Source organism: Eutrigla gurnardus (genome assembly GCF_963514095.1).
Source record: "Eutrigla gurnardus genome assembly, chromosome: 3".
Classification (NCBI taxonomy): Eukaryota; Metazoa; Chordata; class Actinopteri; order Perciformes; family Triglidae; genus Eutrigla; species Eutrigla gurnardus.
In genome coordinates, this window is record NC_139917.1 from 1,840,314 (window position 1) to 1,860,208 (window position 19,895).

Here is a 19,895-nt window from a genome sequence, read left to right on the forward strand (position 1 = left end):
CTGAAAAGTAAAGTGCATTAAACCTGAATACTCTCTAATGGCCATCAGGGGGCGACTCCTCTGGTTGCAAAAAGAAGTCTGATTGCATGAAAGTCTATGAGAAAATGGTCCTACTTCTCACTTGATGTTTTATCTCAGTAAACATTGTAACATGAGTTTATGTCTCAATCTCTAGTTTCAAGTCTTCTTCAATCCAGCATGATGTTCATTTAGTACATTATGGTCCATCCACGCTACCACACTACCAATATAATTAGCTGCTAAGATTAATTGAACTTAGCTGTAAAGACCTTGACCCTGAATAAAGCAGCTTCACACCACTTGTGTTCATCACATTCACCCGTCTCTCCGCCGCAGTCCAAATATGGTCACTTCCTTCACTGGTTGCAAAAATTCCAACGTGGGGACGGTCAAAAACCATACTCAAGGCTTCAAAACCTTTGTCCACAAACCAGTGGGTGAAGTCACAATGTCTTCTTGAATTCTTAGATACAGTCTATGGCTGCACCATATTTTTCGCAATAACCAATCAGAGTGGATAGGGCTTTTTCTTAAAGAGACATTACAGACAGTGAAACATGTTCTAGTAGGAACTCTAGTCTGAACCAGAAAAGGAGCATGGTATGTCCCCTTTAAGTTATCTTCTTGGGGCTGACTGAAACCAGCATCATACAAAAGCTCTGTTTTTGTCATTTCAGCCCATGGTGTCCTGCATGACATCGTGAAGGAACACAACAGTCGTGTGTTCCAAGGACCTCCAGGACCGCCTGGCCCCGCAGGTCCCCCTGGTTACAGCCGGTGGTTTGGATCCAATGCAAATGTCACTGATTTAGTGAAATACATTAAAGGTAAAGAAGTGTTTACTGACAAAAATGTTGTAGTAGTTAAAATATGTAAGGATTCTGGTTGTAACAATTCACCCTACTTAAAATCCTAATGGACAAAGTAAACACAGTAAGCGTAAAGTAACGGCTGGACCTAATTACCTGACATGAATAGAAAGCCAGCTGGCTGCTTCAACAGGCATGGCAGGACTTAGAGGCAACCATTACAGGGTGCCTGATAACAACTGAATTTGTCCTCCACAGCACACGGAGCCATTGTGGGACCACCTGGGAGTCCAGGACAAAAAGGGGACATAGGATTCCCAGGGCCCAAAGGAGAGAGAGGTAAGGATGAGAAATCTAGTGGACTATACCATTAATAAAGTAGTTGTTTTCATAGTGGTTGAATCGTGTCAAGGTAGGTTTTTTTAATGTATTTCAGTGTGTTTCTTTCAGACCGTGACCCACTTCCCCTCCATCTGCGTGTTCGCCTGGGGATCCGCCTCATTTAATGAGATTCAAAACCAATTAGCAGGAAGTGGAGGCGGGCAATAATTATAGAGAAAACTAATAATTCTCACTCAACCAGCTGACCTTACTGAGCATGTGCAATGCGGTTTAGCGTTTGCCATGGCACAAGTTCCGTACAAACATTTACTCGGACACTGATCAAATCAAGGTCTCACGTGGACTGTAGTGAGTTTATAGTGGACTATATAGTGAGTTTATAGTGGATTATAATGAGTTTATAGTGGACTATATAGTGTGTTTATAGTGGACTATATAGTTAGTTTAAAGTGGACTATAAAGTGAGTTTATAGTGGACTATATAGTGAGTTTATAGTGGACTATAGTGAGTTTAAAGTGGACTATAGTGAGTTCGTGGTGGACTATATAATGAGTTTATAGTGGACTATATAGTGAGTTTATAGTGGACTATATAGTGAGTTTAAACTCACTATAGTCCACTATAGACTCTCTATAGTCCACTATAAACTCACTATAGGCCAATATAAACACACTATAGAGTCCACTATAAACTCACTTTATAGTCCACTATAAACTCACTATAGGCCAATATAAACACACTATAGAGTCCACTATAAACTCACTTTATAGTCCACTATAAACTCACTATAGTCCACTATAGGCCAATATAAACACACTATATAGTCCACTATAAACTCACTTTATTGTCCACTATAAACTCACTGTAGTCCACTATAAACTCTCTATAATCCACTATAAACTCACTATAGGCCACTATGAACTCACTATATAGTCCACTATGAACTCATTATATAGTCCACTATGAACTCACTATATAGTCCACTATAAACTCACTATAGTCCACTATAAACTCTCTATAGTCCACTATTAACTCGCTATAGGCCACTATAAACTCTCTATAGTCCACTATAAACTCACTATAGGCCACTATGAACTCACTATATTGTCCACTATGAACTCACTATATAGTCCACTATAAACTCACTATAGTCCACTATAAACTCTCTATCGTCCACTATAAACTCACTATAGTCCACTATAAACTCTATAGTCCACTATAAACTCACTATATAGTCCACTATGAACTCACTATATAGTCCACTATTAACTCTCTATCGTCCACTATAAACTCACTATAGTCCACTATAAACTCATTTTAGTCCATTATGAACTCACTTTAATACCACTGTAAACTCACTGTGTAGTCCACTATTTACTCACTATATAGTCCACTATAAACTCACTATATAGTCCACTATAAACTCCCTATGAAGTCCACTACAAACTAACTATATAGTCCACTGTGAACCCACTTTATAGTCCATTATAAACTCACTATATAGTCCACTATAAACTCACTTTATAGTCCACTATAAACTCACTATAGTCCACTATCCATCCATCCATCCATTTTCTTCCGCTTATCCGGTACCGGGTCGCGGGGGCAGCTGCCTGAGCAGGGACGCCCAGACTTCCCTCTCCCCGGACACTTCCCCTAGCTCCTCCGGGAGGACCCCAAGGCGTTCCCAGGCCAGCCGGGTGACATAGTCACTCCAGCGTGTCCTGGGTCTTCCTCGGGGTCTCCTCCCGGTGGGGCATGCCTGGAACACCTCCCGAGGGAGGTGTCCAGGGGGCATCCGATACAGATGCCCGAGCCACCTCAACTGGCTCCTCTCGATGTGGAGGAGCAGCGGCTCTACTCCGAGCTCCCCCCGTGTGACGGAGCTCCTCACCCTATCTCTAAGGGAGCGCCCCGCCACCCTGCGGAGGAAGCTCATTTCGGCCGCTTGTATCCGGGATCTTATTCTTTCGGTCATGACCCAAAGTTCATGACCATAGGTGAGGGTAGGAACGTAGATTGACCGGTAAACCGAGAGCTTCGCCTTTCGGCTTAGCTCTCTCTTTACCACGACGGACCGATACAGCGACCGCATTACTGCGGCCGCTGCACCGATCCGCCTGTCAATCTCGCGTTCCATCCTTCCCTCACTCGTGAACAAGACCCCAAGATACTTAAACTCCTCCACTTGAGGCAGGAACTCCCCCCCGACCTGGAGGGAGCAAGCCACCTTTTTCCGGTCGAGAACCATGGCCTCAGATTTGGAGGTGCTAATCCTCATCTCGGCTGCTTCACACTCGGCTGCAAACCGCCCCAGGACATGCTGGAGGTCCTGGCTCGAAGGAGCCAACAAGACCACATCGTCCGCAAAAAGCAGGGATGAAATCCAGTGGCTCCCGAACCAGATCCCCTCCGGCCCACGGCTGCACCTAGAAATCCTGTCCATAAAAATAATGAACAGGACCGGTGACAAAGGGCAGCCCTGCCGGAGTCCAACATGCACCTGGAACAGGTCTGACTTACTGCCGGCAATGTGAACCAAGCTCCTACTCCGGTCATACAGGGACCGAACAGCCCTTAGCAGAGGGCCCCCGACCCCGTACTCCCGAAGTACCTCCCACAGAATGCCACGAGGGACACGGTCGAATGCCTTCTCCAAGTCCACAAAACACATGTGGACTGGTTGGGCAAACTCCCATGAACCCTCGAGCACCCTGCGGAGGGTATAGAGCTGGTCCAGTGTTCCACGGCCAGGACGAAAACCGCATTGTTCCTCCTGAATCCGAGGTTCGACTATCGGCCTAATTCTCCTCTCCAGCACCCTGGAATAGACTTTCCCGGGGAGGCTGAGAAGTGTGATCCCCCGATAGTTGGAACACACCCTCCGGTCCCCCTTTTTGAATAGAGGGACCACCACCCCGGTCTGCCAGTCCAGAGGCACTGTCCCCGACTGCCACGCGATGTTGCAGAGACGTGTCAACCAAGACAGCCCCACAACATCCAGAGACTTGAGGTACTCAGGGTGGATCTCATCCACCCCCGGTGCCTTGCCACCGGGGAGCTTCTTAACTACCTCGGTGACTTCAGCCCGTGTAATGGGTGGACGAACCTCTGAGTCTCCAGCCTCTGCTTCCCCAATGGGAGACGTGTCAGTGGGGTTGAGGAGATCCTCGAAGTATTCCTTCCACCGCCCGACGATATCCCCAGTCGAAGTCAGCAGCTCCCCACCTCCACCGTAAACAGTGTTGGTGGAGGGCTGCTTCCCCTTCCTGAGGCGCCGGATGGTTTGCCAGAATTTCCTCGAGGCCGACCGATAGTCCTCCTCCATGGCCTCCCCGAACTCTTCCCAGACCCGAACTTTTGCTTCAGCGACCGCCCGTGCTGCAGCACGCTTGGCCTGCCGGTACCCGTCAGCTGCCTCGGGAGTCCCCCGAGCCAACCAGGTTCGGTAGGACTCCTTCTTCAGCTTGACAGCATCCCTTACTTCCGGTGTCCACCACCGGGTTCGGGGATTGCCACCACGACAGGCACCGGAGACCTTACGGCCACAGCTTCGAACAGCCGTGTCAACAATGGAAGCAGAGAACAAGGTCCATTCGGACTCAATGTCCCCAGCCTCCCTCAGGATCTGGTCATAGCTCTCCCGGAGGTGGGAGTTGAAGACCTCCCTGACAGAGGGTTCCACCAGACGTTCCCAGCAGACCCTCACAACGCGTTTAGGTCTGCCAAGTCTGTCCAGCTTCCTCCCCTGCCAGCGGATCCAACTCACCACCAGGTGGTGATCAGTTGACAGCTCAGCCCCTCTCTTCACCCGAGTGTCCAAAACATACGGCCGGAGGTCAGATGACACAACCACGAAGTCGATCATTGACCTCCGGCCTAGGGTGTCCTGGTGCCATGTGCACTGATGGACACCCTTATGTTTGAACATGGTGTTCGTTATGGACAAACCGTGACCAGCACAGAAGTCCAATAACAGAACCCCACTCGGGTTCTGATCGGGGAGGCCGTTCCTCCCAATCACGCCCCTCCAGGTAACACTGTCGTTGCCCACGTGAGCGTTGAAGTCCCCCAGTAAAACAATGGAGTCCCCGGTTGGAGCACTCTCAAGTACCCCTCCCAAGGACTCCAAGAAGGCCGGGTACTCTGCACTGCCGTTTGGCCCATAGGCCGAAACAACAGTGAGAGACCTATCCCCGACCCGAAGGCCCAGGGAAACGACCCTCTCGTTCACCGGGGAAAACTCCAACACATGACGGCTGAGCTGGGGGGCTATGAGCAAGCCCACACCAGCTCGGCGACTTTCACCGCGGGCAACTCCAGAGTAGAAGAGAGTCCAGCCTCTCTCAAGGAGTTGGGTTCCAGAGCCCAGACTGTGCGTGGAGGTGAGCCCGACTACCTGTAGCCAGTAGCGCACTACCTCCCGCACTAGCTCAGGCTCTTTACCCCCCAGTGAGGTGACATTCCATGTCCCCATGGCTAGAGTCACCGTCCGGGGATTGGGTCACCGGGGCACCCGCCCAGGACAGCCACCCAAATCCCACCGCACCGGCCCCTTCTGAACCCTCCTGCGGGTGGTGGGCCTACAGGAGGGCACTATAAACTAACTATAGGCCACTATAAACTCACTATATAGTCCACTATAAACTCACTATATATTCCACTATAAACTCTCTGTAGTCCACTATAAACTCACTATATAGTCCACTATAAACTCTCTATAGTCCACTTATAACAATTCAACCATATATATTTAGTTGAGACGTTAATATGCACAAAAGATTATTTTGGGATGAAAGCGATACTATTAGGCAGGTGGTACCCTCTACAATGTAAATAAACAAATAAAAAAAAACGTTCGTCCCTACTAGACGAAGCCTGCCTCCCTAATAATGGAACTCCGCGACCGAAGAACAATAACGACACGTCGCCACATCCCGTCCATTACGCGCGCTCGGCGCCTGTATTAAACACTCCCCCAAAACATGGTATTGCATACATATAATCCCCAGTTCCCCAGCACTCGTGCAGTCCATAAATAAACTGAGTCCACGTTGACGCAACCAAACCTGGCGCAACAGAGTCCCAATCCCGGAGCTCTCAGGGGACCGCTGCCTCGGAATAATCCACTGTCCAGGAAACAAAAAAAATATAATCCACAAAATGTTTGGAGCCCACGTGTAGTCCGGGAATCCAAGCGTGATGCGCCCGCTTCTTGGTGGCGCACCGAAACAGGAGAACCAAAATTAAATGAAAGAAAAATAAAGTTCATGTCATCACTCCCCAGACGCGATTTCGGCCGTTTACGCCAATCGAAGGAATGTTTTTATTTATTTATCAGTAGCTGCAGACAATGCTGGCGCCACGCTCACACACTCCCGCTACTCCCCAGATTCCGTTTTTTTGGTCGCCCCGGCTCCGGCGCACCCCTCCATAATAAAAGGTTTTTGGTGCGCCTTCATCGACGCACGGGAAGACAGGAGCCTAACTTAAAATAACCACCATCATACCACCTTTTCACAGAGGAAAATTAACACACATAACAGGAAATATATACATGCCTTTCTACACACAATCCACGTATGCATTGCATTTACGTTTCCCCACTGTCATCCCTATTTCCCGCTATGCTTTCTCTATGACCTCAATTTAATGTGCCGTGTCACACACTATTAACTCACTATAGGCCACTATAAACTCTCTATAGGCCACTATAAACTCTCTATAGTCCACTATTAACTCACTATAGGCCACTATAAACTCTCTATAGTCCACTATAAACTCACTATATAGTCCACTATAAACTCACTTTATCGTCCACTATAAACTCACTATAGGCCACTATGAACTCACTATATAGTCCACTATGAACTCACTATATAGTCCACTATGAACTCACTATATAGTCCACTATCAACTCACTATAGTCCACTATAAACTCTCTATAGTCCACTATAAACTCACTATATAGTCCACTATGAACTCACTATATAGTCCACTATTAACTCTCTATCGTCCACTATAAACTCACTATAGTCCACTATAAACTCATTTTAGTCCATTATGAACTCACTTTAATACAACTGTATACTCACTGTGTACTCCACTATTTACTCACTATATAGTCCACTATAAACTCACTATGTAGTCCACTATAAACTCCCTATGAAGTCCACTATAAACTAACTATATAGTCCACTGTGAACCCACTTTATAGTCCATTATAAACTCACTATATAGTCCACTATAAACTCACTTTATAGTCCACTATAAACTCACTATAGTCCACTATAAACTAACTATAGGCCACTATAAACTCACTATATAGTCCACTATAAACTCACTATATATTCCACTATAAACTCTCTGTAGTCCACTATAAACTCACTATATAGTCCACTATAAACTCACTTCATCGTCCACTATAACCTCTCTATAGTCCACTATAAACTCACCATAGGCCACTATAAACTCTCTATAGTCCACTATAAACTCACTATAGGCCACTATAAACTCACTATATAGTCCACTATGAACTCACTATATAGTCCACTATAAACTCCCTATATAGTCCACTATTAACTCTCTATCGTCCACTATAAACTCGCTTTAGTCCACTATAAACTCTCTATAGTCCACTATAGAGAAGACTATAAGGACTATATCGAGAAATGCCACCAAAGAAGCTTTTCTTCTACGTATACTGCTGCTTCAGAAAGATGCTGATATGAAAATGTGGTTACGAAAATGTTCCCGTTTTTGCCGGAGAATGGGACGTTGGTCTCAATTAGCTGCTGTATTGTTAGTCAGCTGAGGCGTCAATCAAAAGCTGGTTGTGTTTTTTGAATAATGTTCATGGCTTTCATGGCTCTTCAATCATTAGTCCATCGTAGTTTATAATAACTTGAGTGATTGGTATTTGAATGTTATCGACTCTGTCTGTGTGGACACAGGTGAACGAGGTCTTCCTGGACTCGAAGGACACAAGGGACCAAAAGGAGACAGAGGTCAGTGTCGATTGTTGATGATTGTTACTTGAATTGGCCTTAAAGTCCAACTGGCCTTAGTATCAATCGGCAGGCGTTGGGAGGAATTTGATTTGATGGTTGAAAAGATTCATGACCATCTCCAGCTCTTTGCCTCTAAAAGTTGCAGATCGATCGATTGATGGATGGATGTCATGATAGTATTGGTTGAATAGTGGTTAATACGAGCTCATTTGAGCATGTTTTGTTTGACAGACATTGGCCGCGTTTCCCAGATTCGATCGTTCTTAAGGACTTAAGAAGCCCAGACGCGTTCTTAACTGCCTTCTTAGGAGAACCTTAAGATCAAGCCAAAGAAGCTTCTTAAGAAGCTCTTAGTGGGAGCTGTCCACCGCGGTGGTGCTGAAACTGAATCAATGGATGCCAGGTAAATCGATTACCCACCTCTGTATCAGCGCATAAGTCACACACAGCGCCCCGTGGTCCCCCCACACAGGTGCAATTAGGCTACGCATGTATTGTGTGTGTGTGTGTGTGTGTGTGTGTGTGTGTGTGTGTGTGTGTGTGTGTGTGTTTGTACCAACAGCTGTATCCAAGTAGTAAACAAGCCCATTAGCGCATATATACCCCCGTGGATATAGGCACACACATGTGAGAATGGAATGAGGGTGCCATCCACCACACCGATCACCCGGGGGATCCCAGCCACTGCGTGGAACCCTTGATGGACCTGGCGGACATCGTCCCGTGTGGTGGGCATCTTTATGTGGGTCCGGGCATGGCGCAGGAGAATCGGTGTCACAGCTGCCACACTCCGTGACACCGATGCCTTGCTGAGGATGGTGCCGTCCCCCACCACCTCCAGGAAGCTCCCCACTGCGTAAAAACGCAGCGCAGCCAGGAGCTGCACCTCCGGGCTGAGGGCAAAATTGCAGCGGGTTGCTCTCTGGATGTGTGGAGACACCAGAGTGATCAGCCGTTGGATCTCCGCACGGGGCAGCCGGTACTTTGCCTGGACAGCCCGGTCTGACAGCACGTCCAGTGGCGAGAAGTGCTGACGCACGTAAGCATTTATATAAAATGTCTGGCTTCACGCACGGCGACGCTGTTGGTTCGCAGCGAAAATGTGCTGTATTGCAGCCATGGTTTCTCACACGCGCGGACTTTGGCAACGCCTTTATATAGAGTAGCAGGTGGAGCCTCTCTGGATGAGGTTCAGCTGAGTTCAATTGCATCTGTTTCCTTGATATCTGTGAAATGCCACAGGGTTGTGTTTTTATGTGTAGTACTATAAACTCATATATGCAGATGTGTGTGGAAAACTTAAACATGTAATTCAATGAAAAGTTTTTTTGTTTTTTTGTTTTTTTTAGCACATTACAACATTGAGCATTGTTTGATTATTATTGCGAAAAGTAGAGAATATCAATTTCCCTGACGCGGCTTGATCACTGAGCATTTCGTCGCTAAGAAGGCTGTTAAGAGTGGGTCAGCTCGATCTTACGTTTCCTTCTTAGTGAAAGATCTTCTTAGGCTAAGAGCGACTCTGGGAAACACATCCTTCTTTCACAGCGTTCTTAAGAGCGCTCCAAAGACAATCTTAGCACTTAAGAGCTTCTTAACGAATCTGGGAAACGCGGCCATTGTCAATACAAAGACATTGCTTCTTTTGTCATTTTTTTCAGCCTTTACTGTTACTATTGTTATTGTTACTGTAAGTGACAATATGACCAAGGATGTGATCTAAAAGGGTTAAAAAGGCCATTTTCCTTTTAGTTTGAGTGGAATAGAAACATGTTCTTTAATACTTATTATGGTTTAAGATCAGAACAAAAAGTTCATGCAGAAATCATCACACATAATTATTAAACATTTTCATTTGACAATAAAACATTACAGGTCTACAGTAAAACAAAATGCGTACAGTTATAACACATACATTTAAACCAAACTTCAACACGTGGAAAATGGTCATTTAATTCTGAATTTTTTTAGGAATTTACCATTAAAACAATAAAATGTGGAAACTTTCATCTATACACACACTCTGTTGAAACACTGTTTGGATTGAGAGAACAAATGACCAAAAACATTTTCACAAATAATAAGTATGACTCAAAGGAGATATTATTGATGAGTCACATAATTCAATCTCAAAAAGTGAATCTGCTTCATTAAAGCAGGTTTTAGAGTAAAGACTAGAATCAGTTTGAAAGCAGTTGTTCCTCCTGCTCATACTGGCCATTCAGAGATCTCCTCCTCATCTGCTATCGATAGAAGTGTTTGTTACAGCCTGCCTCACAGGCTGTAACAAACATGGGCAAACCAGACGAGTTCAAAAATAATACACATTGATTTTGCAAATGAATGAAAGTGAACTAAACAAATGTGGAAGGTCATGTTATGCCCCTGGTCTAGGGGAACCCAAGACATAACATGATGTGTGTCTCCCCATTCTTCCCACTCCCGAGGAAGCCAGTGTCACAGAGCCATGTTCAAGGTAGCATTTTATTGACATCAGAGGGAGAACAATGCCAACACGACAAACTAAAGAATCAAATTAACTCAAAACTTCCTGCCACAAAACTATAAAATATAAAAAATATAAATGAAAAACAAAAGCAAACCTAACTCCTAACTCAACAAAAAAAGAGAAAAAAGGGTTATAAAGAAAAAGGCTTCTCCCTCCTACTGAAACGTACAGACTATTTACCAAGCGGCAGATATTTACAGTGTACAATGAAACATAGGGCCCTAGTTTCGTGGCGCAGCGCAGGGTGGCGGAGCCGGCGCAATGCAAGTTTCGACCCGCGCAGCCTTGCGTACGGTCAGTTTGGCAGTTTGGTGGATCGCCTGCGCCAAGATGGGTGTGGCGGCACAGCAGTGAGAGGCGTCACAGATTCAGCTTGGCATAGCGGAAGTTTCGTGGCAAAAAGCCTCGCCGAGACTGCGCTGAAAGCCCGCCAGCTCCAACCTGGGGCCTGTACTACGAAGCAAGATTTGTGCTTAACCCTGGGTTTTCCGTCCTACGACGCTGGTTCACTTCTTACCGGGGTAGATCGCCATTGTAACTTACGCTGTGGTCATAAACCACGTTATAAGAATACACCCAAGCAACACATTCACTGTTTTAAAGTTATATGTTTGGCCTTTTATTGCGGAAGGACATCATAAGAGTTAAAGGGACGAGAGAGAGCGACGACATGATTTAAAAGACAGCCGAAGGGTGGATTCGAACCGGGGCTGCTGCAAGGAGCCTCGTAACATGGGGCGGTAACTCAACCACTAAGCTATCAGTGAAGTTACAGCGATCATGTAATCAGTCAGATTAGGTAGTGTCCTTATGATGGGGTAGTCATATTATACTAATACTACTACTAATACTATTAATACGACTTCCGCATTCACACAGTCGGCGAGTTTTTGCCAGCTGTCCTTCCTGCATTTGGCAGATGAAACTGTTGCTTTTTGCCTGTATTATATGTTTAACTTCTTCGTATTTCTGTAAGATTATGGTTCGCTCCTCGTACGTGAAATACGCCGCTCCGCTGCCGTAGACTGATCTATGTATGTGATTGGTCAAATGCTGCAAACGCCGCCTCTTTCATGTGCACGCGCTCATAGCTGGACAGGTAAACCCTGGGTTGAGTTAACGAGTTGATAACCAGCTTCGTGTGACCGCTTATCTCCGATTGCCTTTGTTAGGGTTACTTAAGCTGGATCTCTGAAAGATACCCTGGGTATGTTGAACTCGCTTCGTAGTACAGGCCCCTGGTCTACTCTTGGCGCAAGGCGTAAATAAAGTCCATTCATTCAAGGCGAATCACAGCTGGCGGAGTGGAAGTTTGGCTGACGGCGCGCAGTGCGTACACGTCACCGAGACCTCACAGGCAGGTTTCCACAGTTCCAGGCACATTTAAATGCAATACATAATCACAACAAACACTATTTAATGCAACTAATTAAATCAACACGTGAATTTATATATATATAGATTGTCCCGTCACATCTGACGTCAGATCAAAGGCGGATGGCACGCGTAACGGAAACTCAGCCTCTCGGACCAAAACATCTCCCTCTCTCTCCTGTTTTTTATAATATCGGCATTGTTATTATTATGATACGCACGCACAGCGCGTGATGCGCGGGGTGGGAGCGGCGGCGCTGCTTCTGTCATCGGGTTGTCAAGTGACGGAACTTGCACTGAACCTGCCCTAACGCATTAAAGGTGAGAGGAGCTAATTTGATTGGTGAAGATCTGAATCGGCTGTATTAATCCCAGTCCACGCCTCGTCTCCTCCTCGTCTACCACTCAAGGTGCGTGTCCACAGGCAGCGGTGTTTCCCCGCGTCCCATTCATTAGGCGAATTCGACTTGATGTCGCCTGCAGCGCGCTACCTAACGTGATGTATTGTGGGTTGAAAGCGATGCATGATGGCTAGAATTGTGTCCAACTTAGCAGCCGACTGCAAAGACGTCACAGGGTCGCAACCATATCACGTGACCCAAAACATCGCAGGAACAAGTTTTTAAGAGCCGCTTCTTGCAGCGCTTGGCAGCGCAGTCTACGACGGCTGCAACCGGCTTGTCCACACCTCTGCTACAGCGGAATGGTTCTCATTGGTTAAAAGTTCAATGACGTGCGTTCAGGTCCACACTCGGCGGCCACCTTGTGGTGAAATTATTTAATGATTTGCCTTTTTATTTTGGTCGCTTTGATCTCATAGCTTGATCTAAAGTTCTGTGCATTGTGCTGTGAGTAGGCCTATTTATTTGTGAGGTCTGGTTAATACAAACATAGAATGATAATACAAATATACTGGAAAAAAAGAATGCCTTCCACATTCCGCCTTACGTGTGTGTGTGTGTATATATATATATATATATATATATATATATATATATATATAGCATATCTCTTTGGTTTGCTGCCGTGTTCTATCGCTTGAGCACCATAGTCACGTTGACTTTTTGTCCGACTTGAAGGCGTTTGGCTGCCGTCTCTTTTAGAGCCCGCCCCCTCAGACACCTGCAACTCTCGTCGGCGTGGTAAGTCAAGTCAAGCCAAGACCATCCTGAACAAGCCTATTGTCTATGTGAAAAGCCGTGCAATGCATTCTGGTAGCGTCGCAGCGAATGTCGAGAGACGGCGCGCGAGTTGGCCGCTCCTCATTTGCCTAAAGTTGAAGTCGAATCTACTTTATGCTTATCAGAGGTGCCGGGCTCGACTCGCCGCCTCGGGAACGCTCGCGAACGCTCGCAAAAATTTGTTGTTTAAAGGAGAGCGCCTGTCAATCATCCTCTAGTGGCAGCCCACCAAGCGTGCAATACTGGGAAGCGGCGCATCCACACGCGTTTAAAATCGCCCCTGTGGAGACGTACCTTCACGCCTTCTTCTCCTCCCTCTTTCCCACTTGCGGGGGTGGGAGTGACAGGAGGCGTGCCTGCGCGAGCCTGCGCGGTGCACGAAACTTGCAAAGTCCAGGCGGACACACCCCGTCGGCGTGGCGCAGGTGCGCTGAGAGCTGACTGCGCCTGGTCTACAAAACTAGGGCCCATAATCTCTACTCAGTTAAATTGTCAACACACTACACACCGGCTGATGAACGGTCTTCTGAAGTATCTGGTCATTAACACGTTCTAGTCAGGATTTAGCTAGAACCAGATGTTTCATGAATGAAGGAATGTTGGTTGTAGGTTTAGCAGTAGATGTTAAGAGGCCCAGAGACATACATTAATTAGTCTCTCTTTGGGTGCATTTAGATCAGTGATCCTCACTATTTTTCCAATAGAGCCACACTTACCAGACCAGGTCCACAGGAGAGCCACCTCAACTGCAAAATACCAAAAGCCATCTCCAAAAAAGCATATCTGCTTACTTATTTGTCATCCTACTCAACATTCAGGGCCCTAGTTTCGTAGACTAGGCATAGTCAGCTCTCAGCGCACCTGCGCCGCACCTACGGGGTGTGTCCGCCTGGACTTTGCAAGTTTCGTGCACCGCGCAGGCACACCTCCCGTCTCGCCCACCCGCGCAAGTGGGAAAGAGGGAGGAGAAGAAGGCGTGAGTGGGAGACGAGGAGGAGACGAGGCGTGGACTGGGATTAATACAGCCGATTCAGATCTTCACCAATCAAATGAGCTCCTCTCCTCACCTTTAATGCGTTAGGGGAGGTTCAGTGCAAGTTCCGTCACTTGACAACCCGATGACAGAAGCAGCGCCGCCATTCCCACCACGCGCATCACGCGCTGTGCGTGCGTATCATAATAATAACAATGCCGATATTATAAAAGACAGGAGAGAGAGAGGAAGATGTTTTGGTCCGAGAGGCTGAGTTTCCGTTGCCATCCGCCTTTGATCTGACGTCAGATGTGACGGGACAATCTATATAGGTATAAATTCACGTGTTGATTTAATTAGTTGCATTAAATAGTGTTTGTTGTGATTATGTATTGCATTTAAATGTGCCTGGAACTGTGGAAACCTGCCTGTGAGGTCTCGGTGACGTGTACGCACTGTGCGCCGTCAGCCAAACTTCCACTCCGCCAGCTGTGATTCGCCTTGAATGAATGGACTTTATTTACGCCTTGCGCCGAGAGTAGACCAGGGGCCAGAGGGGTATTCCATCAAACTCGCTAAGCACAAAGCTGGGCTAATTTCGATAAACCTCGCTACCTTTAGCGAGAGTTGCGTTCCATCAACGTGACTTGAGGCACTCTCCGCTAAGTAACGATGGGAATTTATCCGACCAAACTAGCCTGCCCCGGGGCAGGCTAACCATCAGGCTTACTTTAGCGGGGGTTTCAGAGAAGTCCGTCTGTCGGAAACAACTGTACCAGCAGAAGGTTCCGCCAAGCCTAGTCCTCGTGATTTCGTCACGTGAAAGACCAAAAATTACCAAAATTACATATATGAAGTACAAAGAGACTATATTTTCATCAAGCGTCTAAGAATACACGCTTGCAATTAAAAAAATATGAATAAACTATTTATTTTGTTTAAGACCGACTGGCCATATCACTATCTAAAGGCCCCAGTTGGGTGAGTGGTGATGCTCCTGCCCCCGAACGTGGGCATCCAAGGTTCACATCCCGGCGAGGACATCTCATGTGTGTTTTTTTGTTTTTTTGTTTTTTTGCCTGTATTATTGTCTTTATTTTATTTTTTATTTTTTTTCAAATAGTTTTTTATTGAGTTTTCAAACAACTGTAGTGAGAAAAAAACAAGACAAAACAAAACAGTTTAAACTGACAGAGAGCTATTAGACACAATTGCATGGATACCATACATGGATCCCATCTCCAGTGTGCGTCGTTTGTAATATACATACATACGGTACGTACTACATAGACAGTTTTTCTTTTGCTTCAATTTGTTACATTTTCAATAGTCAACCCATGTACAGATACATGCCAAAAGAAAAAAGAAAAAAGAAAATCAACAAGAGAAAAGACAGGAAGAGAAGAGAAAGGGGGGGGGGGGGGGGGGGGTAGAGAGCTACTGATCTAAGGTGGTTGCATCAAATTCATTTGTTAAGTATTCTAAAAAATTGCACCAAGTTTTTTTGAGCCTTTTTACAGAGCCCTGAATTGTGCATCTGATTTTTTCTAGCTTAAGAAACGCCATCACCTCACGGACCCAACGTGAATGGGATGGAGGTGTGGTTGATTTCCAGCCAAAAAGGATAAGTCGGCGGGCTAGTAATGTTGAGAATGCTATAAAGTCTGAATGATGTTTTGATAGCCCGCTGTTGCTAGGGGTAACCCCGAATACTGAGATAACTGGATCTGGCTCGATTCTTTTTTTACAAATATAAGAGAATGTATTGAAAATCTCTGACCAGAATGTGTGTAGTTTTGAGCATGTCCAAAACCTGTGTCCCAGAGTGGCAGGGGCCTGATGGCATCTAATGCAGTTTGGGTCTGAGCCGGGGTATATCTGGGCCAGTCTGACTCTACAGAGGTGTAGACGGTTGAGTATCTTAAATTGATCCAATCCGTGCCTAACACAAATTGAGGATGTATGTACTCTTTTGATAGCTCTTTGCCAGGTTTCCTCAGAAAGCTCCATGCTCAAGTCTTGTATTATTGTCTTTAGATCAGAGAATTAGACCAACATTTTACCTTAACTATGATAAATTTGTCATACAATTTCCCCAGAACCCAAATATAACTTGCAAAAACATGATAGGCATACAGATGTTATTATTAATAGCATGATATAGATCCCAATGACAAAGGCATTGCTGCTTGCAATTTTCAGCCACATAAATTCCTTTCAGGTGAGTTCATTAATAGGTTCATTGAATGTGTTCATTGAATTGTTGAGATAAATGAGTTGGTCAATGACGATGCATTTACTAGGCCTATCTAAAAAAAAGGGAGAGAGAGAGAGAGAGAGGGAGAGTGTTCAGGCCAAAGAAAGAAGTTTCACAAAGTTCCATAGTCGGGAATTGAACCATGGCCGGCCACGTGCAAATCTGGCCCCCCGCCTGTGAGAGGAGGTCCGCCCTGCCCGGTAGAGCCCAGGGTTGGCCGTGGACCAGGCGAAGGAGCATGGAAAACCAGTGTCTCCTTGGCCACCGGGGGGCTATCAACAGCACCCTGTAGCGACCCATGGTGACCCTGTGGAGCACCTGGGGAATCAACGGGAGTGGGGGAAAAGCGTACAATAACCCGTCCGGCCACTCGTGAGACAGAGCATCCAGGCCCAGAGAGCCCCGCCTGCTCGTTAGGGAGAACCACATCCTGCAATGTGTCGTCTCCGCCGAGGCAAACAGGTCGGTGCAGGCCATGCCAAACCGAGCCCACAGGAGGGCCACCACCTCTGGGTGAAGCCTCCACTCTCCTGGGAGGGGACCCGTCCTGGATAGGAGGTCCGCTGCCCGGTTCGCAACGCCAGGGATGTAGACTGCCCTGAGTGAAGCTAGATGTTGGGCCGCCCAGAACAGAAGTGTCTGCGCCCCCTGGAGGCAACGCAGAGACCTGGTGCCGCCCTGGTGATTCACATGGAACACCGTGGAGGAACTGTCCGTGCGTACCAGGACATGCCTGCCCTGGATGGAAGGAAGGAGAGCCTTCAACGCCAGGAAAACTGCCCTCAGTTCCAAGACGTTGATGTGCTCCTCCCCCCAAGGGGGTCCCCAGGTGCCACGCACCATCCTGTGTTCCCACACAGCCCCCCACCCCGTCAGGGAGGCATCTGTGGTCACCACCGTCCTTCTCGAAGGAATATTCCCAAGAGGGACACCCTGGAGAAGGAGCCTCTTGTCCCTCCATGGGCGCAAAGCACGGAGAAATGTGCGAGTTACCCGAACCTTTGCGCGTCTGTGCAACTTCGGGTGGAGGCCGAGAGCATTCAGCCATCTCTGCAGCGGGCGAGCCCTGAGGAGACCCAGAGGAACAACGGCCACTGCCGCTGAGATCATGCCCAACAGCCTCTGGAACTGGACCAACTCCAGCCGCCTGCCGAGGCGAAAATGGGACAGGAGGATCAGGATGTTCTCCACCCTCTGAGAGGTGAGTGACACAGACATTGCGACGGAGTCCAGGCGCAGCCCGACAAAGACCGCCTGCTGACCTGGCACCAGGTTGCTTTTTGTCCAGTTGACTCTGAGCCCCAGAGACTGGATGTGGGAGAGAACCACTCCCGTGTCCCGTAGGATTTGGTCGCGGGACGGGGCACAAATCAGCCAGTCGTCCAAGTATGGGAGGATTTTTATACCCAACAGCTGGAGAGGGAGCAAAGCGGCTCCAATCACCCTGGTAAACACCCTTGGTGAGAGGGAAAGGCCAAATGGGAGGACCTTGAACTGGTAGGCCTGCCCCTGGAAGGCAAAGCGGAGAAAGGGCCTGTGGGCTGGGCAGATGGGCACGTGAAAATAAGCGTCCTTTAAATCCACTGAGGTGAACCAATCCCCCTTTTCCACAGCCTCCAGGATCTGACTCGTGGTCAGCATTTTGAAAGGCAAAACCTTTATGAAGGCGTTTAAGCGCCTGAGGTCCAAGATGGGGCGCAGGCCTCCGTCTTTTTTTGATACGAGGAAGTACAGAGAGTAAAAGCCAGTGAGCTGTTCGCTTGGCTCTACTCTCATAATTGCATCCTTCTGTAGAAGGGTCAGAATTTCCCCTGCTAAAATTCGTGCCTGGACCGGGTCCCTGACTGTGGTCATACGGACCCCGGAGAAAGGGGGGGTCGCCGCCGAAACTGTATCCTGTATCCCGTGGACACTGTAGCCAGCACCCAGGGGTCCAGAACCCGTTTTTTTCCAGCTGTCCAGGCAAAGCTGGGAGGAGCCTGCGGCGGCCGTCCCCCCACCCCTATGGGGCACCGGCCTGACGTCCTGTACCCCTGGGGGGGCGCCTCCTCTGGGACGCCTCCTTACCAGGAGGACGGGGTTGGAACTGCTGCTGACGGCGTGATGGCGGCTGTGTACCACCAGAGGCCGAGAAACCAGCATGCTGCCGCCACGGCTCCTGGCGAGCCCCAGGGGGGTGGTGTGAAGGCTGGGGACCCCTAGGCCCATACCTGGGAGCCGTAGGTCTGCTAAAGGTGCGCCGCACACAGTCTCTAGTGCGGCGAGACTGTTCGGCTTTGTCCAGCACGCCCTGAGAATCAGGGTGGAAGACCCGTGCAGGCACAATTGGCATATTTGTGAGCTCCTTCCTGATGTTCTCTGGGAGCGATGTCTGTGCCAACCAAATCTGCCTCCTGGACATCATGGCAGATGACATAGCCAGACCAACGTCCCTCGTAAGTTGGGAATGAGTGACGAGAGCAGAGTCTATCAGGCTCATAGTGTCCTGATCCTCTGGGTTAGCCGTCCTCCTGAGGGCCGCCAACAAGATGGCGAGTGCATTACCCGAGCGGGCAGCCCGGGTGGCAGCATTGTAAGAGCGGTCAGTCTTTTCACATTCCTTTACAGGGCAGCGGGGGTTAGCAGTTGGTAACTAAGCAATTAACTTAGTTACCAATAAACCTGGTCGGCAAGAAAGCACAATACCCCACCAACTCACTCACCGGCCCCACTCACTGTGCGCGAACGCACGAGGGGGGGGGACGCGGGCCCCCGCCCGCTGCGGACAGCGGGTTAAAACGGGGCTCAAATCAATAATAATATTACAAATAAAGGAGGAAGCGGCGTCTGAGCACGCTTAATTGGCTTGATAACTCACATCTATAGAGGAGAAAAAAGCTGTGAAAACGAAAGCACTTACCACAAGCTGCGGGTAATGACAATCACCTGAAACAAAGAGAGAGGTTAAGACGCTCTGCTCTTTTTCACGTAGCGTAACCTCTGTGATGTTTACAGCACAACAAGTGCGCAGAGGAAACAATCCACATACAAACCTCAGGGGCGCAAGGCACCTGCACCGTAGTGACGGATTGTTAATTGTGAAGTCCAACAACGCTACTTACCTGCGGTCTCGGATGAGGCGAGTGAGGCAAAGAGGGAGAGGCGTGCTCACCTGGATGCTTTTGTAGGCGGCGAGTCAAGCCTCCTTAAGGTCAGTCACATGACTTTGTTGATATATGGTCTCGAGGATAGGGAGATGATGGTATCATTCAAGGTGAAGACCGTGGTGACGGTCTGAGTGAGGTCGAAATAGATCCTGCTCCGGAGCAGGTTAGCTCCACAGCGTAAGTTACCATGGCGATCTACCCCGGTAAGAAGTGAACCAGCGTCGTAGACGGAAAACCCAGAGTTAACGCTTAAGTTACCTCGCTAAGCACAA

The 19,895-nt window shown here is 47.8% G+C and overlaps 1 protein-coding gene across 5 annotated transcripts in view; it reads left to right on the forward strand.

The window, feature by feature from the left end:
* LOC311010454 (uncharacterized protein) overlaps positions 1 to 19,895 on the forward strand; it is a 78,453-nt gene that overhangs the window by 55,812 nt on the left and 2,746 nt on the right. For all 5 annotated transcript variants that reach the window (XM_084004945.1, XM_084004944.1, XM_084004946.1 and 2 more), the window contains 3 exons: positions 699 to 848; positions 1,089 to 1,169; positions 8,127 to 8,180. In XM_084004945.1, the coding sequence (XP_083861071.1) occupies positions 699 to 848; positions 1,089 to 1,169; positions 8,127 to 8,180 (285 nt within the window). The remainder of the gene's footprint in view (positions 1 to 698; positions 849 to 1,088; positions 1,170 to 8,126; positions 8,181 to 19,895) is intronic.